Source organism: Bufo bufo, chromosome 1 (genome assembly GCF_905171765.1).
Source record: "Bufo bufo chromosome 1, aBufBuf1.1, whole genome shotgun sequence".
NCBI lineage: Eukaryota > Metazoa > Chordata > Amphibia > Anura > Bufonidae > Bufo > Bufo bufo.
The window spans coordinates 200,856,744-200,871,199 of record NC_053389.1 but is presented as its reverse complement, the minus strand read 5'-3'; the positions used below and the strand labels follow the sequence as shown (position 1 = coordinate 200,871,199).

The 14,456-nt window shown below is 40.6% G+C and overlaps 1 protein-coding gene across 1 annotated transcript in view; it reads left to right on the top strand.

Moving 5' to 3' along the window:
* BCL3 (BCL3 transcription coactivator) overlaps positions 1 to 14,456 on the top strand; it is a 120,878-nt gene that overhangs the window by 87,953 nt on the left and 18,469 nt on the right. Inside the window, exons 5-7 of the mRNA XM_040434309.1 lie at positions 384 to 472; positions 721 to 798; positions 6,172 to 6,339. Of these exons, the coding sequence (XP_040290243.1) occupies positions 384 to 472; positions 721 to 798; positions 6,172 to 6,339 (335 nt within the window). The remainder of the gene's footprint in view (positions 1 to 383; positions 473 to 720; positions 799 to 6,171; positions 6,340 to 14,456) is intronic.

Sequence of the window (14,456 nt, the reverse complement as noted above, 5' to 3'; positions counted from 1 at the left end):
ATCCTAGGCTCTACCCACTTTCCACTAAGCCCTGTCTCCTTGTCGAGTATCTTGAGAAAAAGTGTAGAAACCCTAGATGTGCTAATCTGTCGATCAGCTGATCAGTGGCGGTGCGAAATGTCAGAACCTCACCGATCAGATATTAATGACCTATCCAGAGGACAGGTCATCAATATCAGAACTCTGGAAAGCCCCTTTAATTCATTGACGTTTCCTATACATGTCCATATGCAAATAAATAATTGTAACTAGAGCGCAAACTTTCTAATTATCTGCACTGTATTACACAGTTTCACTTCGTGCGTTCAATGTATTAGTATATTATATTGTATTGTAACATAACTGGCTCCATATCACTCATCATGTTTTCTATATTTCTTCAGGTATGACCGCATTGCATGTGGCCATCAGGTCAGGACGTAGGGATATCACTTTATGTTTACTGGAGTATGGTGCTGACGTGAATGCCATGGTAAAGTACCCTTTAATGTCTTACTTTTTGGATTTGGTTTTATGTTGGTATTGAGCACACAGCTTTAAACCTATATCATAGTCAACAATTAGTAAGGAGGGAGATAGATGCCAACTTTGTTCCTGGTATTTGTTCCCATTTTGTTTGGATGAATGTTGACTTAACTCCCTCAGTACACATAGATGTTTTGAGTTTTCATTTAGAAAATTGTGCTATACCTTTATGGTTAATTTCAGTCTCTTCTACAGGACTTAAAGAGTGGTCAGAGTCCTTTGATCCAGGCTGTGGAAAGTGGTTCTGAGGAGCTGGTGTCACTTCTGCTTCAGGTGAATAATACAGTATCTGCTCATATAGTCATAGTCACATTGTAACTTGTCAGCCAATCCTGGGTGTTCACTGGAAATGATGGCGGGTTTACACAGTCCAATTGTCGGGCAGATTATCGGGAACGAATGTTCCTATGAAAGCTCGTTCACAACAATCTGCCCATCTAAAGGTGCAGTTGATCACCCGATGAGCAAGCAAAATGCGCGTTCATTGGGTAAAACTGTTGTTTGAGCGGGCAACTAAATTATCATTTCTGCTATTTAAACAGCTATTTGCTGCCCAAAAACAGTAAATCCAGCGTTACTGCTGAAACCTCCCCATGGCTTAGTCCTTTTCATACAGCTGAGTACATGTCACAGTGTGCTTATGAATCAGTACAACAAGCCCCGTAGTTGTGTGAGTAGGACAAAGGCAATGAGTGTTTCATCATTTAGGGGTAAAGAGTACATGCACATATTTTGCAGATGCAACATCCGCAGATTTCACTCTATACATTGCAAGGGGTGAAATCCATGGTGGAAATCCACAGCATAAATTGACATGTTGCGGATTTTAAATTCATACTGCAGATCAGTTTTTGCTGCACAGAAAAAGATGCAAAACATCCTGCACGATATGATACTAAATATGTGGATGTGCATGGCTACATTTATAACATCACGAACAATAATGCACTAAAACAATAGACGCAAACACAATACATGGACTAAGCCCTCACTCTAATGATAAAATCTGAGACTCTCAGCCAATATATTTTGATCAAAACACATCTGTGCTCACCTACCCACTCCAAGGTGGTCTCAGTCAGGCACACCTACTCTAAACCTACTAGTGTTGATCGAGCACCAAAGTGCTCGGGTGCTCTGGCCGAACACATCGGTATGCTCGAGTTCTCTACTGAGCACCTGAGCATAATGGAAGTCAATGGGAGAACCCCAGGCACCCCCTGCTCGGAAGAGAAGAGGGTGTATGGTTCACAAAAAAACGTTCGAAATTGATGGAAACAGCATTAAGAGGACAGCTGGATGCATCTTGTACTCCTATTATCTACGACATACAATAGACAACCACACAAAGGCTATATACCAAAAGCCAGGTATATGCAAGCCATCAATCTATCCATGAGACAGATAACAGGCTAAGGGTACTTTCACACTACCGTTCAGAGCGGGTCCGTCTGATGTCTGCTCAGACGGATCCGCTCATATAATGCAGACTTGGGATCCATTCAGAACGGATCCGTCTGCATTATATTGTAGAAAAAATTCTAAGTGTGAAAGTAGCTTCAGAAGGATCCGTCCAGACTTTACATTGAAAGTCAATGGGGGACGGATCCGTTTAAAAATTGAGCCATACTGTGTCAACTTCAACGGATCCGTCCCCATTGACTTACATTGTAAGTCTGGACGGATCCGCTTGCCTCCGCACGGCCAGGCGGACACCCGAACGCTGCAAGCAGCGTTCAGGTGTCCGCTTGCTGAGCGGAGGCTGAACGCTGCCAGACTGATGCATTCTGAGGGGATCCGCGTCCACTCAGAATGCATTAGGGCAGTACGGATGCGTTCGGGGCCGCTTGTGAGCCCCTTCAAACGGAGCTCAGAAGCGGACACCCGAACGCTAGTGTGAAAGTAGCCTTAGTCAGCATACCTTACAATGGCAGCCTTGTCCACTATGAGACATTCCAAACCAGCTCTCATCTGACTAAGAGCCAGTAAGCCTCAAAGTTACTTCTGATCTGTTGAATGGCTTGGGTGGACCGGCACACCTAGATCAATATCATTAGGGTGACAAAAAATGTTTTCTGATTGTCCTAACATAATATTCAATAACCTTTCTATACAGTTTTGTCATGTAAAAACGAATTTGCATAAACATAGGCATATGGGAAAGACTTGCAATCTGCCTTGTTTTTCAGCTGAAAAAACATTTGCATGGAAAATTTGCGATCTACACTACTCATGAACAGTGCCATCTATTGGTTTCATAGTCTTATGACAAGACTATTAATGTAGCCTTTTGCATGGAAAATTCGCAATAAAAATTTGCGATTATAATATTTGCGATCCACACTACTCATGAACGGCACCATCTATTGGATTCATAGTTTTGTCAAAAGACTATGAAACCAATAGATGGTGCTGTTCATGAGTCATTACAAGCAGGGCAATAGTCCTCAAATACACTCTAGCAAGCTTATATTACCGCAGATAAAGTGCTAGAAGATGTGTGAATGATAGCAGCAATCCAATGTGCACCTCAGTGTTAGCGCAGGCTATTATAGGCTGAGTGCTACACGGTGTGCCCCACTTACTAGCGCCCCAACAAGATGAACAGCGCCATCTATTGGTTTCATAGTCTTATGACAAGAGTAATAGTCTTGTCATAAGACTATGAAACCAATAGATGGCACTGTTCATGAGTCATGAACAGCGCCATCTATTGGTTTTATAGTCTTATGACAAGACTATTACTCTTAGCAGCAAAAAAGGGCCTGCACTCACTTTCCATTATCTTCAATAATTCTGTTTATTGTCACTTAGTACTGTACTATGTGACAATAAACAGAATTATTGAAGATAACGGAAAGTGAGTGCCGGCCCTTTTTTGCTGCTATTTCATGGGATGCCAATCCTAGGACGCGAGCACCACGAAAACTTACCTGCAGTGCCGAGCTATTGGACATTAAAGGGATTCTGTCATCAGAAATTACTCCTATAACCTAAACATATGGCGATGTCCCTAGTAATTCAGTGAATCCTAAAGTGACTTTATCAAATGATCCTGTGGCTCTATAATCATAAAAAAGACATTTATATCACCTGTCAATCACTTCAAAATGTGTCGAAACGAACTGAAGTAGCCGCCCTCCCTTTTATTATATCCCCCTACTTCAGTTCGTGAGACGTCCCCTTATATCCCCCTACCTTTCAGCATGAGACGTCCCCTTGGACACATTTTGAAGTGATTGACAGGTGATATAAACGTCTTTTTTATGATTATAGAGCCACAGGATCATTTGATAAAGTCACTTTAGGATTCACTGAATTACTAGGGACATCGCCATATGTTTAGGTTATAGGAGTAATTTCTGATGACAGAATCCCTTTAAGACTATTACTCTTGTCATAAGACTATGAAACCAATAGATGGCACTGTTCATGAGTAGTGTAGAAACATAGAATGTGTCGGCAGATAAGAACCATTTGGCCCATCTAGTCTGCCCAATATATCTGAATCCTATGAATAGTCCCTGGCCCTATCTTATATGAAGGATAGCCTTATGCCTATCCCATGCATGCTTAAACCCCTTCACTGTATTTGCAGCTACCACTTCTGCAGGAAGGCTATTCCATGCATCCACTACTCTCTCAGTAAAGTAATACTTCCTTATATTACTTTTAAACCTTTGCCCCTCTAATTTAAAACTGTGTCCTCTTGTGGTAGTTTTTCTTCTTTTAAATATGCTCTCCTCCTTTACCGAGTTGATTCCCTTTATGTATTTAAAAGTTTCTATCATATCCCCTCTGTCTCTTCTTTCTTCCAAGCTATACATATTAAGGTCCTTTAACCTTTCCTGGTAAGTTTTATCCTGCAATCCATGTACTAGTTTAGTAGCTCTTCTCTGAACTCTCTCTAGAGTATCTATATCCTTCTGGAGATATGGCCTCCAGTACTGCGCACAATACTCCAAGTGAGGTCTCACCAGTGTTCTGTACAGCGGCATAAGCACTTCACTCTTTCTACTGCTTATACCTCTCCCTATACATCCAAGCATTCTGCTGGCATTTCGTGCTGCTCTATTACATTGTCTTCCCATCTTTAAGTCTTCTGAAATAATTACTCCTAAATCCCTTTCCTCAGATACTGAGGTCAGGACTGTGTCAAATATTCTACATTCTGCCCTTGGGTTTTTACGCCCCAGGTGCATTATCTTGTAGATCGCAAATTTTCCATGCAATGTCTTTCCCATATGCCAATGTTTATGCAAATTATTTTTTACATGACAGAACTGTAAAGAAAGGTTATTGAATATTATGTTAGGACAATCAGAAAACTTTTTGTCACCCTAATGATATTGATCTAGGTGCGCAGGTCCACCCAAGCCATCCAACAGATCTGAAGTAACTTTGAGGCTTACTGGCTCTCAGTCAGATGAGAGCTGGTTTGGAATGTCTCATAATGCACAAGACTGCCATTGTAAGGTATGCTGGCTGTTATCTGTCTCATGGATAGATTGATGGCTTGCATATACCTGGCTTTTGGCATATAGCCTTTGTGTGGTGGTCTATTGTATGTCGTAGATAATAGGAGTCCAAGACGCATCCAGCCATCTTCTTAATGCTAGTTCCAAACCATTTTGATGGTGTTTCCATCAATTTCTAACCTTTTTTTGTGAACCAGACACCCTCTTTTCTTCAGAGCAGGGGGTGCCTGGTTTGATGCTCTGGTCTCCCATTGACTTTCATTGTATTCAATTGTACTCGAGCACCCGCAGTATTCAGCCGAGCACTCCGATGTGCTGAGCATAGAGATGCTCAAGCCGAACAGCAGTTCGGCCAAGCATGCTCGCTCAACACTAAAACCTACCTATGCCGTTGGGCTTCTATATTTATGAGAGCAGACCCTGCACATATAGTACACCTATATTATATGTATCACCTAATCAAGGTCGTCTGTGGGATAGGCAGAGCAAAAGTGCACAAAAATGTATTTTCCAAAATAGAAGCACATTTACACCTGAAGGTGCCACTCCTTCAAGACTAATCAAAAAAAATCATAGAAAAAGATACAAAACATCCTGCACACAGTTTTCTGCAGCATGTGGATGAAATTTGTAAAATCTCATCTACTTTGCATCTACTGTAATAACTGTGGATTTTCTGCCTGCCAATCTAACATAAAATCAGTGGTGTCTCTGTCCCATTGGAACAGGCTCAAAAAGTGAAATTTTCTTTTCACGGACAGCAAGCAGAAATAGTGAATAGGAATGCAAAGTATATTAGAAATGACGATGCTGTATTCGCACAAGACTGTACAACCCCACATGGCCCTATTCTTGTTTTATGGTGCTCTTTGCCTGCAATGGACCTCTATGATACCTCTGTGGTCCTCTTCTTGTGTACAGAGACACATAGATAATTCACAAGAAAAATATGGCATGTTCCAAGCATGAGATATTAAAGTGGCCCTTGGTATGCTGTGAGTTTAGGATATGAACCTGTAAGCACTCTCCATTGCTGTACAGGACCTGTGCTCATGAGCTCTCGGGGAGAACATTGCTAAGGTCACTTACGTTGGTAAATGTTGCCCTGTATACATATAATTATGATTCATGGATTTACTGTTAACGCTAATTTACCTGATCCCTACAGAAAGGCGCAGAAATCAATGGATCAACCTATGCAGGAAACACAGCATTGCATGCAGCAAGTGGACGAGGGCTTCATGAGATTACGCGTTTACTACTGAGAAGTGGGGCGGATGGTAGCATAAAGAACTGTCACAATGACACCGCCATGACAGTAGCCAAAGACAGAAAGGTGAGCTGGAAATGTAGGTATAGTCAGAAGAAGTGGTCTCTAGTCTCTGGCTCCCCAGCTGCTGCCAGACTACAACTCTCAGCATGCTCTGACAGCCAGAGGCTGACTAGCACTAGAAATAATCAGTGCACCATAACTGTCTTGTGACCTGAGCCGCAACTTCATCCTCTACTGAGGTTGTGCTGCAGTCATTACTATTACTATTTTAAAGGGAAGATACAGCTTTGCAAGAAATGTCTTTATTTTATATCAGTACTGTACATGTAAAGTAATTAGGGTAGCAATTTTGCAATTATTCTTTATTAAAACTCTGCTAGTATTTTGTGTCTATAGCTCCTACACAGATCCATGTGCCTCCATGGTAACAGACTGCAGAGAAGCTCTGTGTAGTCTGATTCTGCAGGAGTACTCCCAGCAATCGCCCATCTAGTTCTTACTAACATACAGTATATTCAGTAGCTTAGCAAGAATTAAGGGGGCTGAAGGGTGGTACTATGACTTTAGGGTTAGATTACATGTTTGTAGTGTGAAACCATGAAGAAAAATGGATTTTAGTGTTTTTTTCTTTAACCTTTATATATACAGTACAGGCCAAAAGTTTGGACACACCTTCTCATTCAAAGAGTTTTCTTTATTTTCATGACTATGAAAATTGTAGATTCACACTGAAGGCATCAAAACTATGAATTCACACATGTGGAATTATATACATAACAAACAAGTGTGAAACAACTGAAAATATGTCATATTCTAGGTTCTTCAAAGTAGCCACCGTTTGCTTTGATTACTGCTTTGCACACTCTTGGCATTCTCTTGATGAGCTTCAAGAGGTAGTCCCCTGAAATGGTTTTCACTTCACAGGTGTGCCCTGTCAGGTTTAATAAGTGGGATTTCTTGCCTTATAAATGGGGTTGGGACCATCAGTTGCGTTGAGGAGAAGTCAGGTGGATACACAGCTGATAGTCCTACTGAATAGACTGTTAGAATTTGTATTATGGCAAGAAAAAAGCAGCTAAGTAAAGAAAAACGAGTGGCCATCATTACTTTAAGAAATGAAGGTCAGTCAGTCAGCCGAAAAATTGGGAAAACGTTGAAAGTAAGGGCTATTTGACCATGAAGGAGAGTGATGGGGTTCTGCGCCAGATGACCTGGCCTCCACAGTCACCGGATCTGAACCCAATCGAGATGGTTTGGGGTGAGCTGGACCGCAATGTGAAGGCAAAAGGGCCAACAAGTGCTAAGCATCTCTGGGAACTCCTTCAAGACTGTTGGAAGACCATTTCAGGTCGCTACCTCTTGAAGCTCATCAAGAAAATGCCAAGAGTGTGCAAAGCAGTAATCAAAGCAAAAGGTGGCTACTTTGAAGAACTTAGAATATGACATATTTTCAGTTGTTTCACACTTGTTTGTTATGTATATAATTCCACATGTGTTAATTCATAGTTTTGATGCCTTCATAGTCATGAAAATAAAGAAAGCTCTTTGAATGAGAAGGTGTGTCCAAACTTTTGGTCTGTACTGTATATATATATTTATACTTTGATTTTTTTTTCTCCGCTATAAGACCTCTGATCATGATGTTGACTATGTGATCTTCTGATAATACACTCTAGTACTCCAGCATTGCACTGTATTATAGTCTGTCAATCCATCGTCTATGCCATCGCTTGTCCCCATGTAGGGCAGGGGTGTGTCTGCAGCAGATCGCTATTACACAGTGCCATCTGCCACTGCCACCATCTGTCTGTCTAATATACCTTTTAGGCACTTTCCATTAAGTACTAGATACAGTGTATATATGGTGCAGGGTGGGAACAAATTAAGATCCTTTCGGACAATAAAACAAATCAGTTGTAAAGATGAACCTTCCCTTTAAAGATCCTCTGTCAGCATGAAGGGAGCGAGCGATATGCAGGGACACTTACCGTGTCATCCTCCATGCAACTGCGCTCCTCTGACTCTGTACACCTCCATGTGAAATGAGATGCCTACAGATGTATGATAAGGCTCCACAGTCGTCTATGGTTACCTTATTATAACTCCATATAATGCAAAAGGCCATAATATGGCTGTGTGCATGAGGCCTTAGAATAGCGGGTGCAGAGGCAGTGACGCTGTAAGAAAATATTATTTATATAAAATACTGAATAAATGGTATTTATCAGAGTGTGTCAGTGTGAGGTATGGCATTGGCATTATAATAAATAGCACAATTGAAATTTAGTTCCTCTTGAATGATTCCATGACTCGTGAAAACAGTAAATGGCCCCTTGTGTGCTCTTACAATGGGTTCATTTATAGAAATCTGCAACTTACAAAAATTTTTAAATGGGAACTATTTATTTACTCTGTTTTAAAAAATAATAGTTAAAAAAAAAATCCCCCTGTTTGTACAGTGAATGTCGTCATCTGTAGAAAACTGGCACTAAACTATTAAAGGGATTATCCCACAAAAAGTATTACTATAGAAAAATAAGGCATTTTAAATTGAAGTATTGCAATATCTATATAGTATCTCATAAAAGTGAGTACTCCCCTCACATTTTTGTAAATATTTTATTATATCTTTTCATGGGACACTGAAGATATGACACTTTGATACAATGTAAAGTAGTCAGTGTACAGCTTGTATGACAGTGTGGTGTGCCCTCAAAATAACTCAACACACAGCCATTAACCCCTTAGGGACCGGGCTCATTTTCACCTTAAGGACCAGGCCATTTTTTGCAAATCTGACCAGTGTCACTTTATGTGGTAATAACTTTAAAACGCTTTGACTTATCCAGGCCATTCTGAGACAGTTTTTTCGTCACATATTGTACTTCATGACACTGGTAAAATGGAGTAAAATAAATTCATTTTATATTTTTTTTAAAATACGAAATGAACCAAAAAATTTTAAAAATTAGCAAATTTCCAAGTTTCAATTTCTCTACTTCTATAATACATAGTAATACCTACAAAAATAGTTATTACTCTACATTACCCATATGTCTACTTCATGTTTAGATCATTTTGGGAATGACATTTTATTTTTTGGGGATGTTACAAGGCTTAGAAGTTTAGAAGCAAATCTTGAAATTTTTCAGAAATTTTCAAAAACCCACTTTTTAAGGACCAGTTCAGGTCTAAAGTCACTTTGTGAGGCTTACATAATAGAAACCACCCAAAAATGACCCCATTCTAGAAACTAAACCCTTAAGGTATTCAAAACTGATTTTACAAATGTTGTTAACCCTTTAGGTGTTCCACAAGAATTAATGGAAAATAGAGATACAATTTCAAAATTTCACTTTTTTGGCAGATTTTCCATTTTAATATTTTTTTTCCAGCTACAAAGCAAGGGTTAACAGCCAAACAAAACTCTATATTTATGGCCCTGATTCTGTAGTTTACAGAAACACCCGATATGTGGTCGTAAACTGCTGTACGGGCACACGGCAGGGCACAGAAGGAAAGGAATGCCATACGGTTTTTGGAAGGCAGATTTTGCTGGACTGGTTTTTTGACACCATGTCCCATTTGAAGCCCCCCTGATGCACCCCTAGAGTAGAAACTCCAAAAAATTTACCCCATTTTAGAAACTACGGGATAGGGTGGCAGTTTTGTTGATACTAGTTTAGGGTACATATGATTTTTGGTTGCTCTATATTACACTGTTTGTGAGGCAAGGTAACAAGAAATAGCTGTTTTGGCACCTTTTTTATTGTTTACAACATTCATCTGACAGGTTAGATCATGTGGTATTTTTATAGAGCAGGTTGTCACGGACACGGCGATACCTAATATGTATACTATTTTTTTATTTATGTAAGTTTTACACAATGATTTCATTTTTTAAACAAAAAAATCATGTTTTAGTGTCTCCATAGTCTGAGAGCCATAGTTTTTTCAGTTTTTGGGCAATTATCTTGGGTAGGGTAGGATTTTTGAGGGATGAGATGACGGTTTGATTGCCACTATTTTGGGGTGTGTATGACTTTTTGATCGCTTGTTATTACACTTTTTGTGATGTAAGCTGAAAAAAAATGGCTTTTTCTCCACCGTTTTTTTTTTTTTACGGTATTCACCTGAGGGGTTAGATCATGGGATATTTTTAGAGAGCAGGTTATTACGGACGCGGCGATACCTAATATGTATTCTTTTTTTAATGTAAGTTTTACACAATGATTTCATTTTTTAAACAAAAAAATCATGTTTTAGTGTTTCCATAGTCTGAGAGCCATAGTTTTTTCAGTTTTTGGGCGATTATCTTGGGTAGGGTATGATTTTTGCGGGATGAGATGACTGTTTGATTGGCACTATTTTGGGGTGCGTATGACTTTTTGATCGCTTGCTATTACACTTTTTGTGATGTAAGGTGACAAAAAATTGCTTTTTTGCACCGTTTTTTTTTTTTTTTATGGTGTTCACCTGAGGGGTTAGGTCATGTGATATTTTTATAGAGCAGGTTATTATGGACGCAGCTATACCTAATATGTATACTTTTTTTAATTTACTTAAGTTTTACACAATAACAGCTTTTTTAAAACAAAAAAAATGATGTTTTCGTGTCTCCATATTCTGAGCCATAGTTTTTTTTATTTTTTGGGCGATTGTCTTAGGTAGGGGCTCATTTTTTGCAGGATGAGGTGACGGGTATATTGGTGCTATTTTGGTGGGCATACGCCTTTTTGATCGCTTGCTGTTGTACTTTTAGTGATGTAAGGTGACAAAAAATGGTTTATATAGCACAGTTTTTATTTTTTATTTTTTACGGTGTTCATCTGAGGGGTTAGGTCATGTGATATTTTTATAGAGCCGATCGATACGGATGCGGCGATACCTAATATGTCAACTCATTTTTTCCCCTATTTTTTACCGATTTTTGTTTTATTTTATTTGGGGGAAATTACGTTTTTGTTTTGTTTTTTTACTTGAAACTTAGAATTTTTTGGGGGTGGACTTTATTTTTTCAACTTTTTTTTTGTCCCACTTTGGGACTGCAACTTTTGGGGGTCTAATCCCCTTTACAATGCATTCCAATACTTGTATTGGAATGCATTGGCTGTTTGAGTAATACAGTGTGTATTACTCATACAGCTTCCTGCCTGTGAGATCCAGGGGGCTGGATCTCACAGGCTCTTCACCGGAAGGCAGTGCCGATGCCTAAGGAAGGCATCGCGCTGCCTTCCATGCCGTCGGGTCCCCATTACAGCCGCACGGAGACCCGATGGCACCGCCGATCACCGCCGCAACCACCCGTAAACGCCGCAAACCGCAGGTCTGAATTGACGGGACCCCCCCACGCATTGTCCCAGGGAGCCTGCTGATTGATTTCATCAGGCACCTAGTGCCAATCAGCTCCCGCCTCGTGGCGGTGATCGGAACTAGACATGACGTACCGGTACATCATGTGTCCTTAAGTACCGGGACATCATGCCATACCGGTACGTCATATGTCCCCAAGAGGTTAATATCTAACTGTGGGCAACAAAAGTGAGTACACACTGTGCCCAATTAGCCATTTTCCCTCCCCAATGTCATGTGACTCGTTAGTGTTACAAGGTCTCAGGTGTGACTGGGGAGCAGGTGTGTTAAATTTGGTGTTATCGCTCTCACACTCTCATACTGGTCACTGGAAGTTCAACATGGCACCTCATGGCAAATAACTTTCTGAGGATCTGAAAAAAAGACTTGTTGCTCTACAAAAAGATGACCTAGGCTATAAGATTGCCAACACCCTGAAACTGAGCTGCAGCTCGGTGGCCAAGACCATATAGCGGTTTAACAAGACAGGTTCCACTCAGAACAGGCCTTGCCATGGTCGACCATAGAAGTTGAGTGCACGTGTTCAGCGTTATATCCAGAGGTTGTCTTTTCAAAATAGACGTATGTTTGCTGACAGCATTGCTGCAGAGGTTAAAGGGGTGGGGGGTAAGCCTGTCAGTGCTCAGACCATACACCACACACTGCATCAAATTGGTCTGCATGGCTGTTGTCTCAGAAGGAAGCCTCTTCTAAAGATGATGCACAAGAAAGCCTGCAAACAGTTTCCTGAAGACAATACTAAGGACATGGATTACTGGAACCATGTCCTGTGGTATGATGAGACCAAGATAAACTTATTTGGTTAAGATGGTGTCAAGCCTGTATGGCGGCATCCAGGTGAGGAGAACAAAGACAAGTGTGTCTTGCCTAGCGTCAAGCATGGTGGTGGGAGTGTCATGGGGTAGATGAGTGCTGCCGGCTGTGGAGAGCTACAGTTCATTGAGGGAACCATGAATGCCAACATGTACGGTGACATACTGAAGCAGAGCAACTGGGCCACAGGGCAGTATTCCAACATGATAACAACCCCAAACACACCTTCAAGATGACCACTGCCTTGCTAAAGAAACCGAGGGCAAAGGTGCTGAACTGGCCAAGCATTTCTCTAGACATAAACCCTATTGAGCATCTGTGGGGCATCTTCAAATGGAAGGTAGAGCAGCGCAAGGTCTCTAACATCCACCTGCTCCGTTATGTCGTCATGGAGGAGTGGAAGAGGATTCTAGTGGCAACCTGTGAAGATCTAGTGAACTCCATGCCCAAGAGAGTTAAGACAGCACTGGAAAATAATGGTGGCCACACAAAATATTGGCACTTTGGCACAATTTGGCCATTTTCATGTGAGTACAGGGTGTACTCACTTTTGTTGCCAGCGGTTTAGACATTAATGGCTGTGTGTTGAGTTATTTTGAGGGCACACCAAAGTTACACTATTATTGACATTACTGACTAATCTTTGTACATTTCCTTGCGTATAATCATACTATTGTGATATCACCATGAGCCTTTTTGCTGTACTGTACTATGTACTATGTACATTATCCCTGTGGATTAAGAAAACCAATATAATCTCAATTATATTCATGCTACTGAAGGTGGTCATGGTGGTGTGCCGTCCCATTCTGAGTTTTTCTATGTAGACCTATAGGTCCTTGTTACACCCCTGCCTCCAGATAATGTAAGTAAAGAGAGAAAAAGGTGAAAATTACATTGGACAGCTGCATTTTATTTTTTGCACTGATATCGTTAAAATAATGAATAGCGAATTATTAAAAGTATTTATTTTTTATTAAATATGTGGGTTAACCCCTTTAAATCCAACCATGCGATGTACTTATATGCCAGTATGAGTTTGGGGTGATATTATATTGGCTAAGTAATGGGGTAGATTTACTAAATCTGCACATGCTGTAAACTTGCACAGGCTGTCTAGACACCAGATTTATCACAATGGTTCAGGCTAGACATGATAGATTGGTGCAGAGCTAGACACTTTCCTCTACCTTTATACCAACTATTGGTTAGAAATTCAAAACTTTCTATGTGTAAATGTAATGATATATATAGGTTAGTAATTACAATATTAGAATGAAAGGATAAGTTTATTGGGGAAAATAATTGAAAGGAGGCTCTAGTACTGTTGGGCCGCCTCTAGCCTGGATACAAGATGAGATATGGTTGGGCGTGGAGACATACAGGTTCCATATGATATACTGCAGCACAATTGCTTATAGATGTTGCAGCTGGTCCTGTACATCCTACACACTTGTAGGTTAACAAAACTGGTATCCCAGCTTGTCCCATAACTGCTCGATTGGCAATAAATCTGGTGACTGGGCAGGCCAAGCATGTGTTGCAATGGCAGAGATATCCCTGGAAAACCCTTGCTGTGTGTAGACAAGCATTATGGTGATGAAAAATGCCAGTTGGAATCCCTGTCATGAGAAGCAACACATGTGGCCTTAGGATGTCCTTCACATACGGTATCAGTGAGCTGTTAGTGTTCTTCATTTCACTACTAGGGTGACCAACTGTTATGTGATGGCTTCCCAGATCATCACATCAGCAGTTAAGGCAGTGTGTCACTCCACAGCAAAGGCAGGATTGAAGTGCTCACAACGAGGCCTCTACATTCAACCCTGACCGTCATTGGATCTCAAACAGAACCTGGATTAATTTCTAAAAACGATATGGGTACAGTCTGTGGTCCAGGTTTCTCATTCACAAAACCACTTCAAATTAAGGCATGTGGCTGGCTGTCAATGGCAGGACATGTAATTGGCACCGTGACACCAAATTTCCTTCTG